The 24,264-nt window shown below is 36.6% G+C and overlaps 1 protein-coding gene and 1 long non-coding RNA gene across 4 annotated transcripts in view; both read right to left on the bottom strand.

Annotated features, from left to right (window-relative positions):
- SNF4Agamma (SNF4/AMP-activated protein kinase gamma subunit) overlaps positions 1-24,264 on the bottom strand; it is a 501,567-nt gene that overhangs the window by 436,562 nt on the left and 40,741 nt on the right. For all 3 annotated transcript variants that reach the window (XM_073979972.1, XM_073979982.1, XM_073979993.1), the window contains one exon: positions 19,633-19,781. In XM_073979972.1, the coding sequence (XP_073836073.1) occupies positions 19,633-19,781 (149 nt within the window). The remainder of the gene's footprint in view (positions 1-19,632; positions 19,782-24,264) is intronic.
- LOC141400691 (uncharacterized) lies at positions 7,441-12,161 on the bottom strand. The gene is made up of 2 exons (XR_012412174.1): positions 11,519-12,161; positions 7,441-7,594 (listed from the first exon to the last, which is right to left on the bottom strand). It is a non-coding gene; the product is annotated as an uncharacterized lncRNA (long non-coding RNA).

The raw sequence follows: 24,264 nt of genomic DNA, 5'->3' as shown, positions 1-24,264 counted from the left end.
TATTTTATAAAGTGTTAATAAAATTATTAAACAAGAAAAAAAATACAATTAAATAAAAAGCTAAGCAACAACTACAACATTTCAATCTCCTCCATTTGTGTTTTCATAAAGTTTTAACACTTTTATCACATGTTTGGCGCGATGGAAGATACATATTTTGGATCGTATATGACCGGCTGGCTGGCTATATGAATGCTCTGAAGCATATAAGCGGAAAACATAATTTCGCTTGGTGTTATGGTTTATTTAAATAATGAGTTTTGAGAGAAATGTTTTTTTTTTTGTTTTTTGTTTACATTTGTTTGCCGCAGCAGAGTAAAGATCCATATTTTTGGCATTAATTTGTTGTATTGTAAAGTTTATTGAACTTTTGCGAATATTTACTAACTTTTTGGGTTAATGTTTTTGTATTTTTATGTCTCGGTGTGTAATGTGACAATGGCAACAATGTAGCGTTTTTCGGCAAACGCATAATTGTTCTTCGTTGTTCTCTGAAGGAGGGTTTCTATTAGCAATGAACGACTTCTGAGACCGTTCCAAACATTTTGGATGTCTTGTAAACGCAATAGCAGGACTTGGAAGGCTTTTTAAACGCTCTAATAGCAAAAGAAGAGCTTTGTAAGGCGTTTAATGTCAATGGCTTTGTAAGAGCTTCTATTACCAATAGAAGGTCTTGTAAGGCCTCATAGAGTGCAAAGAAAACCTCAGTGTCTCTACTCATTAACAAGCTTTGCTGGTTGTTTTCATATCTCAAATTCGGTATAAAATCATAAGCAAACAAAAAATTAATGGGCCAATGCTGATTTTCTATGTGTTTGGCGAACAAATTTGAATATTCCGACAAATGTTGACCGACCATAATATTATTTATGGTTGGTGGTACTACAAATCAACAGCACCAACAACAAATTATGTTTCTATTTCATGTCTGAGAATATTGGGATGTTTTTGCCTGTTTCAAACATTGAATGGATTTAGTCGTCCAAATCAACAATTATATTCATGTTTCACTGAGCAGATGCGGAAGGGGGTCATTTTCCTATTTCAGTGATTCAATATTATATGGGGTAATTGTGAGTGGCCTGCCAACTAGATAGTGATAGTTTTGTTTATTTTTAAAACGATTCCAACATTAGTTTTTTGTAAATATTCTTTGTATGAGGCATCAAATCGTCCGCAGGTCTTTAAAGTGGAAAATCAATAAAATAAGCAAAATTGAATGGGAATAAAAGGACTTGTAAAGGCTTCTATTGGCAATAGAAGGGCTTGTAAAGGGCTTATATTGCCAATAGAAGGTCTTGTAAGGGCTTCTATTGCCAATAGGTCTTGTAAGGGCTTCTATTGCCAACAGAAGGACTTGTAGGGGCTTCTATTGCCAATAGAAGGTCTTGTACGGTCTTCTACTGCCAATAGAAGGTCTTGTAAGGGCTTCTATTGCCAATAGAAGGTCTTGTAAGGGCTTCTATTGCCAATAGAAGGTCTTGTAAGGGCTTCTATTGCCAATAGAAGGTCTTGTAAGGGCTTCTATTGCCAATAGAAGGTCTTGTAAGGGCTTCTATTGCCAATAGAAGGTCTTGTAAGGGCTTCTATTGCCAATAGAAGGTCTTGTAAGGGCTTCTATTGTCAATAGAAGGTCTTGTAAGGGCTTCTTTTGCAATAGAAGGTCTTGTAAGGTCTTCTACTGGCAATAGAAGATCTGGTAAGGGCTTCTATTGCCAATAGAAGATCTGGCAAGGGCTTATATTGCCAATAGAAGATCTGGCAAGGGCTTATATTGCCAATAGAATATCTGGTAAGGGCTTCTATTGCCAATAGAAGGTCTGGTAAGGGCTTCTACTGCCAATAGAAGGTCTGGTAAGGGCTTCTATTGCCAATAGAAGATCTGGTAAGGGCTTCTATTGCCAATAGAAGATCTGGTAAGGGCTTCTATTGCCAATAGAAGATCTGGTAAGGGCTTATACTGCCAATAGAAGGTCTGGTAAGGGCTTCTACTGCCAATAGAAGGTCTGGTAAGGGCTTCTATTGCCAATAGAAGATCTGGTAAGGGCTTCTATTGCCAATAGAAGATCTGGTAAGGGCTTCTATTGCCAATAGAAGATCTGGTAAGGGCTTCTATTGCCAATAGAAGGTCTTGTAAGGGCTTCTATTGCCAATAGAAGGTCTTGTAAGGGCTTCTATTGCCAATAGAAGGTCTTGTAAGGGCTTCTATTGCCAATAGAAGGACTTGTAAGGGCTTCTATTGCCAATAGAAGGTCTTGTAAGGGCTTCTATTGCCAATAGAAGGTCTTGTAAGGGCTTCTATTGCCAATAGAAGGTCTTGTAAGGTCTTCTATTGCCAAAAGACGGTTTTGCAAGTGCTTCTATTGGCAATAGAAGGCCTTGTAAACGCTTCTATTGGCAATAGAAGGCCTTGTAAACGCTTCTATTGGCAATAGAAGGCCTTGTAAAGACTTCTATTGGCAATAGAAGGGCTTGTAAAGGCTTATTGGCAATAGAAGGGCTTGTGAAGGCTTCTATTGTCAATAGAAGGTCTTGTAAGGGCTTCTATTGCCAATAGAAGGTCTTGTAAGGGCTTCTATTGCCAATAGAAGGTCTTGTAAGGGCTTCTATTGCCAATAGAAGGTCTTGTAAGGGCTTCTATTGCCAATAGAAGGTCTTGTAAGGGCTTCTATTTCCAATAGAAGGTCTTGTAAGGGCTTCTATTTCCAATAGAAGGTCTTGTAAGGGCTTCTATTGCCAATAGAAGGTCTTGTAAGATCTTCAATTGTCAATAGAAGGTCTTGTAAGAGCTTCTATTGCCAATAGAAGGTCTGGTAAGGGCTTCTATTGACAATAGAAGATCTGGTAAGGGCTTCTACTGCCAATAGAAAGTCTAGTAAGGGCTTCTATTGCCAATAGAAGGTCTTGTAACGGCTTCTGTTGCCAACCGAAGGTCTTGTAAGGGCGTCTATTGCCAATAGAAGGTCTGGTAAGGGCTTCTATTGCCAATAGAAGATCTGGTAAGGGCTTCTATTACCAATAGAAGATCTGGTAAGGGCTTCTATTGCCAATAGGAGATCTGGTAAGGGCTTCTATTGCCAATAGAAGATCTGGTAAGGGCTTCTATTGCCAATAGAAGGTCTGGTAAGGGCTTCTATTGCCAATAGAAGGTCTTGTAAGGGCTTCTATTGCCAATAGAAGGTCTTGTAAGGGCTTCTATTGCCAATAGAAGGTCTTGTAAGATCTTCAATTGCCAATAGAAGGTCTTGTAAGAGCTTCTATTGCCAATAGAAGGTCTGGTAAGGGCTTCTATTGCCAATAGAAGGTCTGGTAAGGGCTTCTATTGCCAATAGAAGGTCTGGTAAGGGCTTCTATTGCCAATAGAAGATCTGGTAAGGGCTTCTATTGCCAATAGAAGGTCTGGTAAGGGCTTCTACTGCCAATAGAATGTCTGGTAAGGGCTTCTATTGCCAATAGAAGATCTGGTAAGGGCTTCTATTGCCAATAGAAGATCTGGTAAGGGCTTCTATTGCCAATAGAAGATCTGGTAAGGGCTTCCACTGCCAATAGAAGGTCTGGTAAGGGCTTCTACTGCCAATAGAAGGTCTGGTAAGGGCTTCTATTGCCAATAGAAGATCTGGTAAGGGCTTATATTGCCAATAGAAGGTCTTGTAAGGGCTTCTATTGCCAATAGAAGGTCTTGTAAGGGCTTCTATTGCCAATAGAAGGTCTTGTAAGGGGCTTCTATTGCCAATAGAAGGTCTTGTAAGGTCTTCTATTGCCAAAAGACGGTTTTGCAAGGGCTTCTATTGGCAATAGAAGGCCTTGTAAACGCTTCTATTGGCAATAGAAGGCCTTTTAAAGGCTTCTATTGGCAATAGAAGGCTTTGTAAACGCTTCTGTTGGCAATAGAAGGCCTTGTAAAGACTTCTATTGGCAATAGAAGGGCTTGTAAAGGCTTATTGGCAATAGAAGGGCTTGTGAAGGCTTCTATTGTCAATGGAAGGTCTTGTAAGGGCTTCTATTGCCAAAAGAAGGTCTTGTAAGGGCTTCTGTTGCCAATACGTCTTGCAAGGGCTTCTATTGCCAATAGAAGGTCTTGCACGGGCTTCTATTGCCAATAGACGGTCTCGTAAGGGCTTCTATTGCCAATAGAAGTTCTTGTAAGGGCTTCTGTTGCCAACAGAAGGTCTTGTCAATAGAAGGTCTTGTAAGGGCTTCTATTGTCAATAGAAGGTCTTGTAAGGGCTTCTATTGTCAATAGAAGGTCTTGTAAGGGCTTCTATTGTCAATAGAAGGTCTTGTAAGGGCTTCTATTGTCAATAGAAGGTCTTGTAAGGGCTTCTATTGCCAATAGAAGGTCTTGTAAGGGCTTCTACTGCCAATAGAAGGTCTTGTAAGAGCTTCTATTGCCAATAGAAGGTCTTGTAAGAGCTTCTATTGCCAATAGAAGGTCTTGTAAGAGCTTCTATTGCCAATAGAAAGTCTTGTAAGGTCTTCTACTGCCAATAGAAGGGCTTGTAAGGGCTTCTATTGCCAATAGAAGGTCTTGTAAGAGCTTCTATTGCCAATAGAAAGTCTTGTAAGGTCTTCTACTGCCAATAGAAGGGCTTGTAAGGGCTTCTATTGGTAATAGAAGCTTCTATTGCCAACAGAAGTTCTTATAAGGGCTTCTATTGCCAATAGAAGGTCTTGTAAGGGCTTCTATTGCCAATAGAAGGTCTTGTAAGGGCTTCTATTGCCAATAGAAGGTCTTGTAAGAGCTTCTATTGCCAATAGAAAGTCTTGTAAGGTCTTCTACTGCCAATAGAAGGGCTTGTAAGGGCTTCTATTGGTAATAGAAGCTTCTATTGCCAACAGAAGTTCTTATAAGGGCTTCTATTGCCAATAGAAGGTCTTGTAAGGGCTTCTATTGCCAATAGAAGGTCTTGTAAGGGCTTCTATTGCCAATAGAAGGTCTTGTAAGGGCTTCTATTGCCAATAGAAGGTCTTGTGAGGGCTTCTATTGCCAATAGAAGGTCTTGTAAGGGCTTCTATTGCCAATAGAAGGTCTTGTAAGGGCTTCTATTGCCAATAGAAGGTCCTGTAAGGGTTTCTATTGCCAATAGAAGGTCTTGTAAGGGCTTCTATTGCCAATAGAAGGTCTTGTAAGGGCTTCTATTGCCAATAGAAGGTCTTGTAAGGGCTTCTATTGCCAATAGAAGGTCTTGTAAGGGCTTCTATTGCCAATAGAAGGTCTTGTAAGGGCTTCTATTGCCAATAGAAGGTCTTGTAAGGGCTTCTATTGCCAATAGAAGGTCTTGTAAGGGCTTCTATTGCCAATAGAAGGTCTTGTAAGGGCTTCTATTGCCAATAGAAGGTCTTGCAAGGGCTTCTATTGCCAATAGAAGGTCCTGTAAGGGTTTCTATTGCCAATAGAAGGTCTTGTAAGGGTTTCTATTGCCAATAGAAGGTCTTGTAAGGGCTTCTATTGCCAATAGAAGGTCCTGTAAGGGTTTCTATTGCCAATAGAAGGTCTTGTAAGGGCTTCTATTGCCAATAGAAGGTCTTGTAAGGGCTTCTATTGCCAATAGAAGGTCTTGTAAGGGCTTCTATTGCCAATAGAAGGTCTTGTAAGGGCTTCTATTGCCAATAGAAGGTCTTGTAAGGGCTTCTATTGCCAATAGAAGGTCTTGTAAGGGCTTCTATTGCCAATAGAAGGTCTTGTAAGGGCTTCTATTGCCAATAGAAGGTCTTGTAAGGGCTTCTATTGCCAATAGAAGGTCTTGTAAGGGCTTCTATTGCCAATAGAAGGTCTTGTAAGGGCTTCTATTGCCAATAGAAGGTCTTGTAAGGGCTTCTATTGCCAATAGAAGGTCTTGTAAGGGCTTCTATTGCCAATAGAAGGTCCTGTAAGGGTTTCTATTGCCAATAGAAGGTCTTGTAAGGGCTTCTATTGCCAATAGAAGGTCTTGTAAGGGCTTCTATTGCCAATAGAAGGTCTTGTAAGGGCTTCTATTGCCAATAGAAGGTCTTGTAAGGGCTTCTATTGCCAATAGAAGGTCTTGTAAGGGCTTCTATTGCCAATAGAAGGTCTTGTAAGGGCTTCTATTGCCAATAGAAGGTCTTGTAAGGGCTTCTATTGCCAATAGAAGGTCTTGTAAGGGCTTCTATTGCCAATAGAAGGTCTTGTAAGGGCTTCTATTGCCAATAGAAGGTCTTGTAAGGGCTTATATTGCCAATAGAAGGTCTGGTAAGGGCTTCTATTGCCAATAGAAGGTCTTGTAAAGGCTTCTATGGAGATAGAAGGTCTTCTATGGTCCAAAAGAAGGTCTTGTAAAGGCTTCTATGGAGATAGAAATACTTTTCAAGGCATCTATGGAAAATAGAATGCCTTGTAAGAACTTCTGTAGACAATAGAAAGACTTATAAAGGCTATTATAAAGTGTGGTGAGGACTTTACTTGCAATACGGTGAAACCGTGTTCCACTGTATTCTTATATCTTTCAAATGTTTATGCTAAGATTTTGTTTTCCTCCCAAAATATTTTATATCACTAACTGAGAGAATGATATTTGTTCAGGAAGAATAAAAAGACGGAGAATATTCATAGAATCGATACACAAAATCACACAATAATAATTTTAAATTATTATTGCGGCTTTGTTTTTGTATTTAAACTAATTTTATGTGTTTATATGAATTTTATGATATAAAAACAAACAACTCATTATTTTGAAATATTCTTTCACAATTTTAAATTGCCAAATGGGGGGTTAAGAAGATGATAGATTTATTGGTATAGGGATCAAAGTTTAAAATTATTGTGTTAATATTTTATTTAAACGGAAATAACTGTGTTTTTTTCTTTAAATATGCCGAATCCAAAATTGGTATATTGAAAAATATCTCTTTCAATTTCCCGAAAAAGGAAATGTTTGTCTACTGATCCCAAAATAGTTTCTTAGAATCTAAAAAAATAAAATTTTCCTATAATGGAAATTTAATGTAAATTTTATAATTCGATTTTTATTCGATAAAAATTAGTTTTTTTATATAATCTATAGCAACCGAATTTCCCAAAAAAGAACAATTAAAATAAATTATTTCGATGTGGTACATTGGCTGTAAATTATTCGAGTATAGAAACAACCATGTCAACCTAACTTCATATCAGATCCATTATGAAAAATACGAATTTAAAAAAATATATATCAAACCCACCTGTTGCCAGCTGCTGATGATTGAATCATAATTCCGTGCTGTTGATGATTTTCACACCACCACACTTATTATTTATTTGCGGTATAGAAAATCACAAAATATCGAGAAGGGAAATAAATCACTCCAAATTAGGTGTCTTGCGTTTTGATTAATTGATCAATTAGAATTGTGTTTTTTTACAAATTTTTACTTTCAGCAACACCTTCGGCAGAACACATTTTTATTCGGCACTTTCATTTGTTGTTAATTTTTATTTGCTTGTTTTTTTTTCACTCGTACTTTAGGTTTCTGATAAGGGTAATCGGTTTCTTTTAATAATTATTTTTGCTTCAATTTTTTTTCGCACACTTCGTGTTATAACAAATTACCAATGAAACTTTAAGCGTCAGAGATAATTGATGATGACGTTTGACTGTCACAAAACAAGAAAACAAAAATAAGTCATTTGGTAATCTATTAAAATAGAGTTATCAGGAAGGGCATTTTTGCAAGAAATTGCTGTCTTTAATTGGCGAGAGAATGGCTTGCAAAAGTTTGTAAAGGTAAGAGAAAGACTTCAATTCACAATACAAGACGACATAAGGCCTTGTAAAGGCTTCTATTAGTAATAGAAGGGCTTTTAGAGCTTTACGTTGGTAACGGAAGGCTTTGTAAAGGCTAATTTTGGGAATAGAAGGTCTTGTAAAGATCTCTATTGTCGATAGGAACGCTAGTAAAGACCTCAATTGTCAATAAAAGGAATTGTAGGGGACTCTATTGGTGATAAAAGGTCTTGCAGGGGCTTCTATATTAGCAATTGGATGCCTTGTAAAGGAGAGCTTGTAGAGGCCTCTATTGTCAATAGAAGGACTTGTAGATGCTTATATTGACAATAGAAGGGCTTGAGAGACCTCTGTTGGCAATAGAAGATGCTCCAAATGTTTGTATAAGGGTTTGGGAAGGCTTCCATTGGCAATAGTAGAGAATGTATAGGCCTATATTGCGAATAGAAGGGCTTGTAAAGGCCTCTATTGGTAATAGAAGGGCCTTTATTGGCAATTGGGAAGGGATAGTAGAGACCTCTATTGGCAATAGAAAGATTTGTAAAGGTTTCCATTGGAAGTAGAAGGACTTGTAAAGATCTCCATTGCGGATATGATGACTTGTAAAGGTCTCCATTGTTAACAAAAGGCCTTGCACGCCTGTATTAGCAATAGAAGACCTTATAATGCCAATAGCAGGACTTGTAGACCTCTCTATTGGCAATAGAAGAGTTTTTTAAAGGCCTCTTTTGTCAATATTGGCAATAGAAGGGCGACAAAAGGCTTCTATTTGTAATAGTAAATGCTCGTAGAAGGGCTTGAGGAAGCTCTTTTTGGAAATATAAGTACTTTTAAAGGATTCTATTCGGAATAGAAGGATTTTGATGACAATAGGAGGGCTTGTAAAGATCACTATAAAAACGGGAGGTTTTGTGAATGCTTGTACAAGGCTTCAATTGTAGTAGGCTTGATAAGACTTATACTGGCAAAAGAATGGCTTGTAAAGGCTTGTTTTGGCAATAGAAGAACTTGTAAAGGAATATGTTCGCAATAGAAGGGCTTGTAGAGGCCTATCTTGAAATAAAAAAGATTTGTAAAGGCTTCCAGTGGTAGTATAAAGGGTTGTAAAAAACTCCATTGTCGAAAGGAGGGATTGCGAAGGCCTCCATTGTCAATAGATGGTATGTAGGGGCCACTATTGTCACAGAAGGTCATGAAAGTGCTTCTATTTGCAATATTAGGTCTTGTAAGGACTTATATTGCAAGAGAAGGGCATGTAAGGGATTCTTTTGGCTATAGAAGGGCCTGTAAATTTCGAAGTTGAAGACCTAGTAGACGTCTCTGTTGGCAATATAACGTTTGGAAAGGCTTTTACTGGTAATAGAAGGCCTCGGAAAGGCTTTTTTTGACAATATAAGGGCCTGTAAAGGGTTCTATGGGCAATAAAAGGGCTTGTAAGGGTTCTATTGGCAATAGAAGGGCTTGTAAAGGCTTTCATTGGCAATATAAGGGCTTGTAAAGGCTTCTATTGGCAATAGAAAGGCTTGTAAAGGCTTTTATTGGCAATAGAAGGGCTTGTAGAGGCTTCCATTGACAATATCAGGGCTTTTAAAGGCTTCTATTGGCAATAGTAGGGCTCGGAAAGGCTTCTATTGGCAATAGAAGGGCTCGGAAAGGCAATAGAAGGCCATGTAAAGGCTTCTATTGCAATAGAAGGTCTTGTAAAGGGACAAATTTTGGACCTAACCGTTTGATCCGTTCGAAAGTTATTTTGGGCATCAACCAACCATATAGAAAAGAGATAAACGAAACGGAAAGTTCTAAGTCGGCTCCAGATGGTCTGAATCGGATTCTCACCTACTTGGTGTCCAAAACCATTAAGAGCACGTTGAGTTTACCCACTAAGCTCAGATTGTGATGATTTTTTCACAGCTAGGTTACGCCTTATGCAACTTTTATGGGGGAAGTCTATGCATCCCGAGATATTGGCTTCTAAAGTTCCGAAAATTCTCATGTGTATATTATTTTTCTGTAGTAGTATGCTTTCGGGCGGAGATTTGAGACTTTATCCCAGGAGAGTTACAAATTTCGGTTACACAAGCAACATTTTCTCTAAAATTGCAAATTTTTTCTTAATAATTGGCCTTTAGTCGGGGATTTGTTTATAAATTTCAGTTACACGAACAAAATTTTCTTTAAAATTGCAAAATTTTTCTTAATAATCGTTCTTCAGTCGGAGATTTGAGATCTTCACCTATGGACAGGCGCACATCTAGCCTAAACGAAAAAAAATGTTCAACACCCATACGTCGGGTAATATGGACTTCCCTTTATAAACTTTACTAAAATACCCATGTATCATCGTCATTTCATAAGTAACGGAGATAAGCAGACATAAAGACACCCATGCTATGGGAATTATGGAATTCCGCCATAAAATTTATATATTTTCACGATCAGGGCGAAGGGACCTAGCTGAACGCAAAAATTTCATGGAGATCCGAGCGTAGCTGTTAAACTCTACTTCGGCCGAATACTAAAGTACTAATACTGTTTATTTCCACTTTTCGCTCTACAACAAATAAAATTGACCCTTTTAACATATTTTTAACATATTTTGAATTTCTACAATTAAAAATTTCCCATTAGATTCCACAATTGTTTCCTTTTTACACATTTTTTAAGTTAGATTTCAAGACTTTCTTTATAAAAATAAAAACTCTGCAATGGCAACACTAATCTCTGATTAACTCTCTCACTCTCCCTTTGACACAAATGGAGGGAGTCAGTCATGCAGAGTTATTATTGTGATCTGTTGTTTGTGCATTGCATGGCTGGTTTGGTGGGCCGTTATTGTGAATTGAAGTTATTGTTACTTGTTGCTCTCTCACTCTCCGCTAAGCAGCTCTCTCTGTTTTACTGCATAAAGTAAACAATAAACAGCTGTTTCTGTTTTCTTGTTGGGGTATTTTTCAAGGCAATTTCTTTGCAAATTTATGATTTTTAAACGACAGCTTATTGGAATTTTTCGTGAAATTTAATTTTTTTTAATTTAAAATAATTTTGTATCTTTTTTAATAAATAAAACAAAACATGGTGGGAACTAATATGGATTTTAAGTGATGGGAGAGGGGTTATTTGTAAAAGAATTCTGTGTGGATTGCATTTCACATTTTGGTTTTTAAACGATTGCTTGTGGGTTTTTTTAAATAAATAACATTTTAATAAATTTTAAATAACTTGAATTATTTTTAATGAGTAACTCAGATCTATGATACAAATAAACCCCTTTTTGAATTAGTAATGAAACACTTTTAGACACTAGGGTTGTTATATTTAGTAGACGATTTTTTATAATCTTTTTTTTTTATTTTTTCATGGGTTGTAATTATGCAATTTATTTTCTTTTTTGGTGTGGTTGTTTGTTTTAATGGAGTGGGGATTCTGATAAACTCAGAATTTTATCAGACATTTTTGACACATTTTTTGTTGTTGGTTTTTTTTTATTTTTTTGTTTTGTATTTCGATATTTGCTTTTCAATTTGTCATTCGTTGACAAATACAAGGCTACATACACCACATACACAATATTCAATGGCTAACTTTGGGTTTTGTGATGGAATATTTTATTTTTTTTTTGCCAACACATATCAAATGACACCAATACCACCCCACAAAGCAGAGCAGCAATGGCCAGTCAAGCCCAACAACATATAAATAATGTTGTTGTATAGGGTTAAACATAAGTCGTCCGTCCAGCTTTTCACACATGGACAGACAGACAATGCAATTTTTGTTTCAAAATATTTTCTTACACTTTTCAATTTTTTTTTTTAAATTTATTCCTTTGGAAATTTTCGTTTTGTTATAAATTTCCTCTGAAACTTGGTATTTCTTTTGAAAACTTTTTTCCAAGCACAACGACGGCGACGGCGGCTTTGCACGTTTTTTGATAACAACAGACGTCGACAGACGACAAGCGAAACAATGACGAACGTTGTTGTAAACTCAACGAAACACCAACACTTGTTGATTCTTCTTTTTTGCTTGTTTGGTTGCTTTATTATTTTTGTTTCACTTTTAGCAAGAAAAGAAAATAAATGCGATTTTTTTATTTTAACAGATTTGTTATTCTTTTGATACGATAACCACAATAGACGACGATGTTAGAAACACAACGGTGGGCGGCGGGCGGCGGCGACGTTAACACACGACAAAGACGCACAACGATCGATCTCGTGACACACCGTGTAAGAAAACAAAAGACCTACCGACCGACAGATGGACAGACACAAAGCCACAATTTGTAATTTAAATAATAACAATGACAGTCAGTCAATCAATCTGTAATCGAACAATGGATTGTTGGATGATAATCAACAGGAAGAAGAAGAAGACGCACAAAATACACGACAACGACGACGTACATTTGCTTCAACAGTTAACGAAACACTAACTGCAATTTTACCAACCAATCGCCAATCCAATTCCAAAATGTTTTCCGTTTTCTTACTTCGTTTCTTAGTGTATTGCCTTGCCGTCCGTCGCCGTTGTCGTATTGTTGTTGTAGTAATTATACAAATTATTATTTTTGTTGTTGTTACTTTATCATCAGCAGCAGCTGCAGCAACAACAAATACACACATGTATTATAAACAAAGCAAAAACACAACAACGAAGGAACGAACGCACTCTGGGTTCTCACTCTGAGAGATATCGGGTCGGTTGGTTATCTCGAGAGTTTCGTGGATAGAGTAATAAAACCAATGAGGGAACAATCAACTTTATCACTTTTTTTGGATAATTAAACACCACTTTTATTTATTAACAATGTTGTTGTTATTTGTATCCAATTCAGTTATTAAAACTTTGTTGCCTATTGTTTACTTTTTTTGCTTAGAATTTATTTTGGAAATGTTGTTGGGAGCATGAGAAACAGCTGTGTTGTGTACTCTCAACACCAACACATATCCCCGGACATAAGTGTGAGCCTATTAAGCTTGAGAGAGCTTACAATTGGTATATGCTGACCTTGCCAGATTGAGGAACGAAGTAGTGATCATGGTATTAACATCCAAAATTATTTTTGAAAATTCCCTGAATATATACATCTTTTTTCAGATGTAATTCGAATTATTTTAATTGTAATTCGAGAATTTTATTTGCAATTCGTAACATTTCATTTGTAATTCGAATTATACCATTTGTAATTCGAATTGTTCCATTTGTAATTCAAATTATTCCATTTGTAATTCGAACTATATTATTTGTAATTCGAATTATTCTATTTGTAATTCGAATTTGTCCATTTGAAATGATAATTTTTCTACAACTTTTTCAGATGTAATTCGAAACATTCCAGTTGTAATTCGTAACAATTTAATTGCTATTCGAGAACGGATTACGAACTGGATAAAGATATCGATACCCATGAAGTGCGAGAAATATTAAAGAACGTAAAGGAAAATAAAGCACCAGGGATAGATCGTGTGCCGTACGAGTTTTTAATATCGAAATTTTTAATATAGGAGAAATAGATAGTATTATGGATGAAACTGTTATATTCCCTATATATAAAAAGGAGACGTCAATCAACCAAGTAATTATAGAGGAATTTCTTTTATGAATGCATCAGCGAAAATTCTAATGGGAATCTTAAATAAACGGATAAATAAATGGGCGGAAAACAATGGAATTCTAAATGAGTATCAGGCAGGCTTCAGGTCCGGATATTCTACAGTAGACAATATCTACATTTTGGCTTCCATTGTTCACCTTAAGTTTCATGAAAATAAAAAAAGTCTAGGCTTTTTTTGTTGACTTCTCGGCTGCCTTTGACATGATCTCGAGAAACCTTATGATCTATAAACTTCATAACATAGGATTGTCAACTAAAGTGGTCAATTTGTTAGAAAATATATACAAAAACACCAAGGCGGTAGTATGGACTGGGAAAGAAGTATCTCAACCATTCAATACTTACACAGGAGTACGACAAGGGTGTTTACTGTCACCATTACTGTTAACACTATATCTCAATGACTTACATGACTGTCTAGAAAGAGGTTTGATGATCGATGAAACAAATATTCGGGTGTTACTCTATGCTGATGACATAGTGATAATTGCTGACGATGCACTTGTTTTGCAAGAAATGATCATAAAATTGGAAAAATATTGCAATCAATCGAATATGGTTGTCAACTTGGAAAAGTCTAAAATCATGGTTTTTCGTAAAGGCGGTAGAATAGCCAACCAGGAGAGATGGGTATATCGAAATCAGTCAATTGAAATTGTAAACGAATATTGTTACTTGGGTGTCACATTAACAACAAAAATGACATTTACAAAACATGTTGAAAACAGAAACATAAAATCAAAAACATGCATAAACGCAACATGGAAGGAGCTTTTGAGTAATAAGCAAATATCGTTGGTGGATAAATGGAAGATATTCTTAAGTACCTGTAGAACAACACAATCATATGCAGCACAAGTTTGGGGTTATGGATGGTTCGAAGAAGTTGACAAGTTGCAGAGATATTTCTTAAAAAGAGTGTTAAAACCAGGGTTTCGGAGTCGAGGTATTTTTGGCTCGACTCCGACTCCAGGCGAGTTTTTTTCACGACTCCGGCTCCGACTCCGACTCCGGGTCGACTCCGAGAGTGAATTCCTATACCACTAAAAATGAATAAAATGTGCACACATTTTTAACTTTTTCCTATATTTTGGCCTATATAGGCTAATGTGTTAGTTTTTCCTTACATATTCATTAGAAAGGGCATCCTTTCGAATACATTCGAACATATCAATATTGTTTCTGCCGAATCTTACATTGAAAATAGCAAATTTAGAAAGTTTTTTTTTTGAAAATTTTGACTTTTTGGGCGAAGATCACTTTTAGTATTAATTTTTAATTAATTTCTCGTTGGAAATCGAGCTTAATGATCAATAATGTATTTGAAAAAGGAAAGCCGACGACTCGAAAGTTTTTGTCGGTTTTCCTTTTATGCACGAGTATATTCTGGACGGAATTCTTCCGCGTGAGAAAATCTTTAATCTTTCAAAATATGTGAAAATGAAGGGGCAATACAGATCATAAGGACTACATGCAATAAAAATTATAAGCAATTCAAACTGGATGTTAGCCAACATTTTAGTGCGCTTAGCCATAAAAGGAGACCCCCAGTTGTAAAGCTCAATAAAAGCGATTTTTCATGATTTTTTCCGAGAAAACTACGTAACTTTTTGCGTGATTTTTTTCTTTATCTGAAAGCGAAAAATATTACGAAGTTTTGAGTCCGTCTACGAAACCCTGTTTTTATTAAAGCATTTTGCGGTGCCAACAAATCTACCTCAAAACTGATAAGCCAATTGTCATATATTTTGGTGGCCGATTTCGAGAAAAACATAGTTTATTTGCTGCATACAAAATAAGATAAATTGTTCCCATCCAACGCTTATACTATGGCAATATTTTTCCGATCGACTTAAAAATTTGATCACATATTCTTTGCTTTGGTGTGGAGTGGATAATTTTATTGAAATATTTGAGATATATTGTGTAAACAACCCATCACGTAGGCAGACAGATGTTTTCTGGAACTGAAAAATTAGCACACGAAAAAATTAGCATGACAAATTCTACAAAAATGTTGCTAAGAAAATTGTATGTAGGGTCGGTCCACTAAGACAAGAAATCGATATTGTCATGTTTCCATTGTCCTTTATCACTTTTACCCGATCCTTTCTCGTGAAAACTATATGGTTATGTATTTCATTGAATTTCGTATATGCTATTGATTGTGTAGAAAACTCGGATACGCATGAACTATGTCTAATGCCCTCATTGAGTACTTAAAGAATCCTAGAAGAAAGATTCGCCGTTTGTCAGACTTCTGAGTTATGGCGGGATGAATCTGTCGTTGACAAACAACGAATTTAATCTGAATTTCATATATATGTAGTTAATAGATTATGCGAAATTTACCGAAATACATAGAGACCACAATGTCTTTAATGGAGGACAAGGATTATTTATCATAAAAAACAGGATGGGAATACCAATAGACCTTTGTGAGAAGACCAGTAAGACTTCTGACGAAAGGGGTTAAAGGTCCAATCTTAATTTTATTGTCATAGAACTTTACTTTTGTTTGCAAAAATGTAAGGAATCATTTGGATCAACAAAATAGGGATGAATAGACTACACTTCAGAGGATAGTAAATATCCTGTGAATTGTCCTTTAAATTGGTATAAAATACCGTTTGCATATATGTTTTCTTATAATTTTCTTTTAAAATAAATAATGATTTAAAAAAAATGTGATTGTTCCAAATTTAATCTTATGTTTCTATAGCGTGGAAAAAATTTTGCCCGGAGTCGGAGTCGAGTTATTTTTTCCGACTCAGACTCCGACTCCAGCAAAATTGCTCGACTCCGACTCGTAGACTCCGACTCCGACTCCGAAACCCTGGTTAAAACTACCGAATCATATACCAAACTACGTACTATCATTAGAAACGGATATACCTGACAATCACTTCTATACACTTAAACTTCATTTAATATGAAGTACAAAGATTGACAAAAATTCTCTCCAAAAAGATATGGGAAAAAAAGATATTTTGGGTCAAAGCCATGGAAAGCTTAGCAGAAAGAACAAATACTTTCATTATGGATCTGGATATAAAATCCCATGAGTGGGAAGCTAGAACGAATGCCACGCGGAATAAGCTTAAAGTAGAAAGCTATATGGAGAAGCGACAAAAGGCAAACAATAGCGAAACGAGATTTTATCGTTTTTTAGGCCGATAGCCCTAGTTGCTAGTGCTTTTTTATATTTTTTTATTATGATTTTTAATTGTAATTAATATTTTCGAAAACAATAATAATATCGTTTTTTGAATCCAGAAGTTGGAGTAGAATATATGTCAAACATATGGAACCTGAATAAAATATAAATATTAATGCGAACCAGAGCAGATGTACTCCCTTTAAATGGATGCAGTTACGAAGATAGAAAAGAATGTACTCTCTGCAATACAAACGAAGTCGAAAATATGAAACATTTCATAGCCAAATGCCCAGTTTTATGTGAATTCATACAGTTAATAAACATTCTAAATGGTTGTGTAGATAACGGATGGGAAAAGCTATATAATTATGTTCGAACTGCATTAAAGTATAGAAACTGTATTCGTAGAGACCAATTTTAGCGCTAGGAATGGAGCAAAATTAAATTCTAATGTTTTAACAGAAGTTTTCGTAATATAAATTGACAGACAACTTTCTTAAGTTATTGTCAGAAACACATATTATTTTGTTACATTTTATAATTGAAATTGTAATTATTCTGAATTGTAACCTAAAAAAACGAAACAAAATAAAATCTAATCTAAATCTAATCTAATTTATTCGAGAATTCCATTTGTAATTCAAATGAAAACGCGAATACTTACCATCAAAAATAGTTTTATTGTTTTTTTAAGTAGTCTCTAGCTTGGTTTATTCACTTTTTCATTCGCTCAAACCAATTGTTGAAGCACTTTTCCCACTCCGATTGAGATACCTACAAAACATGGTTTTTGAACGCTTCAACAGCATCTTCTGGCGACGAAAATCGTTGACCACGTCTTTTTTTCTTGATATGCTGGAATCAAATGAAGTCATTGGAGCTCCAGTGAGGGCTGCACTGCGGATGACCCGTCAATCCCACGTTTTGTTCCGTCAAAAAGTAGCTGGTTTGAATCGATGTTTAAAAGCTCGCATTGTCATAAGGTACAATGATTCGTCTTCTCTTGTTCGTTTTTCGAATTTCTCATGAGACTTCAGACAAACAAATTGTAGTGTACCACTCAGAATTAACCGTCCTACATTTGTCAAGCCGTATAGTCGCCACGCGGTGAGTTTTGCCGAGGAAACAGTCGACCATTTGCTTTGAACTTTCATTGGATTTGGCTTGCTTTCGAAGACATAAACGGTCAATTCCTGTTTTGTTTCAGGCTCCACAGCATAGATACAAGATTCGTCGTCTGTGACGATCTTATAAACGTCGTTTGAAGTACCGCGATCGTTTTTATTCACAATTTCTTTGCACCAATTCACAAGAGCCTTTTTGAGCGATTGTCCAATTGTGCTGGATCTAACGAGAAAACTCCATTTTTGCGGCCAGGTGTTCATTCAATATCAAATGTTAGTTGGTGGAAGAAATGCTCGAGGATGCTATCTTACGGTATATAACATGGAGATCTTGCATTATCCGTTCATGCACGGCTTAAATTTTTTCCGGCACAATGGCCGTTTTTGGACGACCCTCACGACCTTCATTTCTTGGCGAGTGTAGGCCAGGATTGAATTCATTGAACCAGTTTTTCATAGTGCTTTAGGATTACCCTTTATCGACATACAAAGATTTAATTTGATTGGTCCACTCTTGCCGTGATTATACACCTCGAAAGTTGTGAGAAATAAGTAGATTCAAATTAAATCGGTATATATTATATCGGTATATATCCATTTTTTATATTAGTTTTAGTTTCTTAGTCTGGCTTTATATTTTCGAGTAGTTTTTCCTTTTTATTTTGGTTAATCAATTCTTATGCATTTTGTAATTTACACTTTGAAATACAAGTTAAATAAATTAAATTGAATTGAATGGTCGGACGAAAATGTTCACAAGTAAATCCCATTTTTTTTTTGGCGAACTGATTTTTTTTCAAGTCACTGTAAACAACACAACACATGATCGTATGACAAACTGTCCTGAGTACGTGTGGCCTAAAAACTGTAAAACTTCCCAAAAATCAAATGGCGCCTGACAACACTCGGTGTTGTCTAGGCCAGATAGTTTTCGTGCAGCCCTCGTACAAACGCCATCCTCTAAACGCTAAATCCTGAAATGCGATAGGCCGGACAGACGCACCTAAATGAACCAGAAGTCGATTATCTCGCTTTTCGAAGTATGTAAAAGGGCAGGGTGGCCACGGTGCTGAAGTCAAGCATATATGCCAACAAAGGCAAATCGCACAGATAAGTTTCCCTTTTGTCGCCAGTACCAAAGCCCTTTGGAGCATTACTTTTCTCCAGCATCAGAGATATCTATCCACTTGTCGATCGACCATTTCCACGATTTTTACCGTCTCGTACTTACTTCAAAAAGAATGCCGGCGGCATCAATGGATTCAACGTCGATATTAAATTTGGTGGAATCCTAAGGAATGAATTGGATTTTGCCACGATCTCAAATTCTCTATTTATACATATGTTCCAAATAATGTTAGTTATGTCAGTTTTCAGTGATGGGCATAAGTTCCAAAATCGTATAATTTTTGTTCATAATTCCATAATCCCCATAAAGTTGGATAAATTATCAATCTGGCAACATCTGGTAAAGTTTCTCACTCATGCTGATCCATTAACACAACAACACCAACAAAAATGTCAATTCCATGTTCCCATCAAGAGAATAAATTCCACACATTCCCAAACGACTAATTTCAATGCCAAAGCATTTCAACATTTGATTTGTTTACATTTTGGCGGAATGTTTCAACAATGTTTTTGAAGCGATGCAAAAACAAAACAAAGAATGGATAGAAGTGAAACAAATGACATGTTGCAAGGGTTGCCATGTCAGACAGAGTAAAAAGAGATGGAATATTTGGGACTTTTATATAGAATTAAAATTTAACTAATTATAATTATTGACAACAAAAACTCCGAAATGTCGATTGTTTCCAGTATCAGTGAAAAAATTAAAGAGCGCAACAGAATCAACATCGGGTTTAAATAAAAAGTTTATTTATGTTGTAAATTGCATTGAATATCTATCAAATCACGGAAGTATTACCCCTAACACAAAATTGTTCCATTTATTTCGTAAATTCGTAAAAATGAAAAAAAAAATCTCGAAAAATTTCGACTTACCTGTTCAATATCAAAATCCCATTCAGGTGATGGTGATCTCTGAGCTCGTTCTGCTGGTGGTGTACCCTGGGCCGGTGAACCATGTGGCTCTTCGGGTATAACAGCAAAACGACCTCTTTGAAGGATGGGAGAAATTGTACCATAATTTGCTGCAAAAAATAAAAACAAACAAAGAAAAATATTATTCTAAATATCAACAATGACTTAAAATTAGCATTCGAAGATCACTACCTGAAGGAAGAAATACCTTCTGGTCTTCTATAAGAATGCAGGACAGAACACCTATGTGAAAGAAGAACTTCTGGCCTTCTGTGGCAAAGAAACCCTACTGGTCTTCTGTGGATAAGAAGATATTCTTCTGGTCCTCGTGGGTTAAGAAGAAATTCTAGTCTTTAATGGACCAAAAGACCTTCTTGTCTTTTATGATCAGATAACCTTTTGGCCTACTTTCTTCTTTGGGTCAGAAGAACACCTTCTGGTCCTCTTTGGGTAAGAAAATCTTTTGTTATTCTATGAAAAAGGAAAGCAGATCTTCTGGTCTTCCTCCGTGTATGAAACGATCTTTTGGACTTTTTCTGCGGGTAAAAAGATCGAAGGTCTTTTCTATAATAAAGAAGACCTTCTGGTCTTCTATGGAAAAGTCGACCGTCAGGGTTTTAATGGGTAAAAAATATTCTGTTTTTATCTGGTTAAGGACTTTTTGCTGTTCTCTAGTTAAGGATATCAGAAAGACCTTTAAAAATCCCCAACTATAGGCCTGACGATGGTGTTTAAAAATCCCCAACTATACGCCTGAGGATGGTCTTCAAAAATCGCCAACTACACGCCTGAGGATGGTCTTCAAAAATCCTCAACTATTGGCCAGAGGATGGACTTTAAAAATCCTCGAATATGGGCTTTAAAAATCCACAACTATAGGTTTGAGGGTGGTCTTTACAAACCCCCTACTGATAATGGCCTTTAAAAAGTGGTCTCAGGGTGGTCTTGAAAATCCTCCGCCAGAGGATGGCATTTAAAAATATATCTAAAAGTTCACGATTCTTGCCTGAGGATAATCTCAACAATTGGCCTGAGAATCATCTTTACAAAATTGTCCACTCTTCGCATGAGGATGAACTTTTCTCCTTTAAAAATCCCAAACTATTCGCCTGAGGATAGTTCTTTGAAAATCTTTTCAAATATCCACGATTCCTAAAAAAGTCTTCATAAATCCTCTTAAAAAAATCCTCAACTATTGGCCAGAGGAAGGGCTTTACAAATCCGCAACTATAGGTTTGAGGATGGTCTTTACAAATCCCTGACTATAGGCCCGATGATGGTCTTTAAAAAATGGTCTCAGGGTGGTCTTTAAAAATCCTCCGCCCGAAGATGGCCTTTAAAAATATGTTTAAGAGTTCACGATTCTTGGCCTGAGGAAAACCTCAACTATTGGCCCGAGACTGATCTTTACAAAATTGTCCACTATTGGCATGAGGATGAACTTTTTTCTTTTTAAAATCCCAAACTATTCGCCTGAGGGTAGTCCTTTGAAAAACTTTTCAAATATCCACGATTCCTAAAAAAATTCTTCATAAATCCTCCACAATTTTCGCCAGGATGGTCTTTAAAAATTTCCCACCATTGAGCAGAGAAAGTCCTTTAAAATTTGTTCTAAGAGTCCACGATTATTGGCCTGAGAATAGCCTTAACTGCTGGCCAGAGGGCGATATACAAAATTATCCGCTATTGGCATGGGGATGGACTTTTTCATTTTAGAAGCTCGAAAAAACCAAAGGAAGACCTTTAAATTTTTTTTTAAAAATCCACGATACTTGGCCTGAGAATAATCTCGACTATTGGCCCGAGGATGTTTTTTTAAGAATCCTCAACTATTGGTCTTAAGATGGTTTTTAAAATTCTCGATTATTGGTCTGAGGATCGTCTTTAAAACTTCCAACTATTTACCTGAGGATGGTCTTTAAAAAGCTTTCGACTATTAGCCAGAGGGTGGCCTTAAAAATATATTTTAAAATCCAGGATTTCTGAGAATGACTTCGACTACTGGCCTAAAGGTAGTCTTTAGAAAAGCTCGACTTATGGCCAGATGATGACTTTTAAAAATTCTTTAAACACCCACAATTCTTAGCCTGAGAATGAACTCGACTATTGGCCTGAACATGGTCTTAAAAATCCTCGGCTATTGACCAGAGAATGACCTAAAAAATGCTTAAAAATCCTTCACTATTGACGTCTGTAGGGTCTCCAAAAATCCTCGACTATTGACCTGGGGATGGTTTTTACAAAAGGCTCGACTATTGGTGTCAGGATGGTCGACTATTAGTCAGATGATGACCTTTAAAGATGTTGGCCTGAGGATGGTCTTTGAAATTCCACCGCCGTTGGCCACACGGTTGACCTTTACAATATTCTTTAAAGATCCCAAACTATTGGCCTGAGAATTGTCTTAAAAATCTTCGACTATTTGCCTGAAGATGGTCTTAAAAACAGCTCGACTATGGACCTTATGATTGTCTCTAAAAATCCTCGGCAATTGCCATGAGGATGAACTTTAAAGATTTCTTTACTTCTGGCCTCAGGATGATGCTTACAAATCCTCGACTATTGGCCGGAGGATGGACTTTTTTCTTGTAAAAATCCCAATTATTCGTCTGAGGGTGGTCTTTGAAAATTGGTCTCAGGATGGTTTTTGAAAATCGTCGACTATTAGCCAAAGGATGACCTTTAAAAATTGATCTCAGGATGGTCTTTGAAAATCCTCGACTATTAGCCAAAGGATGACCTTTAAAAATCTTCAAAAATTATCCACTATTGGCCTCATGATGGTCTTTAAAAATTCTCCCCTATTGGCCTGAGGATATTCTTTAAAAATTTTCGTCTTTTGAACTGAGGATGGTCTTAAAAACAGCTCGACCGGTGGCCTTATGATGGTCTTTCAAAATCTTCGACAATTGGCCAGAGGAGGACCTTTAAAATTTTCTTAAATGTCCATTATTCTTGGCTTTGAGGATGACCTCGGCGATTGGCACGTCAGGATGGTGCTTACAAATCCTCGAATATTGGCCGGAGGATAGACTTTTGTAAAAATCCCAAACTATTCGTCTGAGGGTGGTATTTAAAAATTGGTCTCGGAATGGTCTTTGAAAATCCTCGACTATTAACCAAAGGATGACCTTTAAAAATCTTCAAAAATCATACACTATTGACCTCATGATGGTCTTTAAAAATTCTCCACTATTGACCTGAGGATAGTCTTTAAAATCTTCGTCTATGAATTGACGGTGGTCTTTAAAACAGCACGACCGGTGGTCTTATGATGGGCTTTCAAAATCTTCGACAATTGGCTAGAGGAGGCCCTTTAAAATTTTCTTAAATATCCACGATTCTTGGCCTTGAGGATGACCTCGGCGGTTGGCACCTCAGGATGATGCTTACAAATCCTCGACTATTGGCCAGAGGATGCAGTTTTTTCTTGTAAAAATCCCAATTATTCGTCTGAGGGTGGTATTTAAAAATTGGTCTCAGGATGGTCATTGAAAATCCTCGACTATTAGCCAAAGGATGACCTTTAAAAAACCATCCATTATTGGCCCTATGATGGTCTTTAAAAATTCTACACTATTGGCCTGAAGATAGTGTTACAAAATCTTCGTCTGTTGAACTGAGGGTGGTCTCAGCACGACCGGTAGCCTTATGATGCTCTTTCAAAATCTTCGAACATTGGCCAGAGGGAGACCTTTAAAATTTTCTTAAATATAAACGAAGTTTGGCCTTGAGGATGACCTCGGCGATTGACACCTCAGGATAATGCTTACAAATCCTCGGAGGATGTACTTTTTTTTTGTAAAAATCCCAAATTATTCGTCTGAGGGTGGTCTTTAAAAATTGGTCTCAGGATGGTCTTTGAAAATCCTCGACTATTAGCCAAAGGATGACCTTTAAAAATCTTCAAAAATCATCCACTATTGGCCTCATGATGGTCTTTAAAAATTCACCACTATTGGCCTGAGGATAGTCTTTAAAAATCTTGGACTATTGTACTGAGGATGGTCTTTAAAACAGCACGACCGGTGGCCTTATGATGGTCTTTCAAAATCTTCGAGAATTGGCCAAAGGACCTATAAAATTTTCTTAAATATCCACGATTCTTTGCCTCGGTGATTGGCACCTCAGGATGTTTCTTACAAATCCCCGACTATTGGAAAGAGGATGGACTTTTTTCTTGTAAAAATCCCAATTATTCGTCTGAGAGTGGTCTTTAAAAATTGGTCTCAGGATGTTCTATGAAATTCCTCGAATATTAGCCAAAGGATGACCTTGAAAAAATCTTCAAAAATCATTCACTATTGGCTTCATGATGGTCTTTAAAAATTCCCCACTATTGGCCTGAGGATAGTCTTTAAAAATCTTGGACTATTGTACTGAGGATGGTCTTTAAAACAGCACGACCGGTGGCCTTATGATGGTCTTTCAAAACCTTCGAAAATTGGCCAGAGGCGGCCCTTTAAAATTTTCTTAAATATCCACGATTCTTGGCCTTGAGAATGACCTCGGCGATTGACACCTCAGGATGATGCTTACAAATCTTCGACTATTGGCCGGAGAATGGACTTTTTTCTTGTAAAAATCCCAATT

This window comes from Musca autumnalis, unplaced genomic scaffold, assembly GCF_047663935.1.
Source record: "Musca autumnalis isolate F117 unplaced genomic scaffold, ASM4766393v1 scaffold_1, whole genome shotgun sequence".
Lineage (NCBI taxonomy): Eukaryota > Metazoa > Arthropoda > Insecta > Diptera > Muscidae > Musca > Musca autumnalis.
This window is presented reverse-complemented; position numbering and strand designations above follow the sequence as displayed.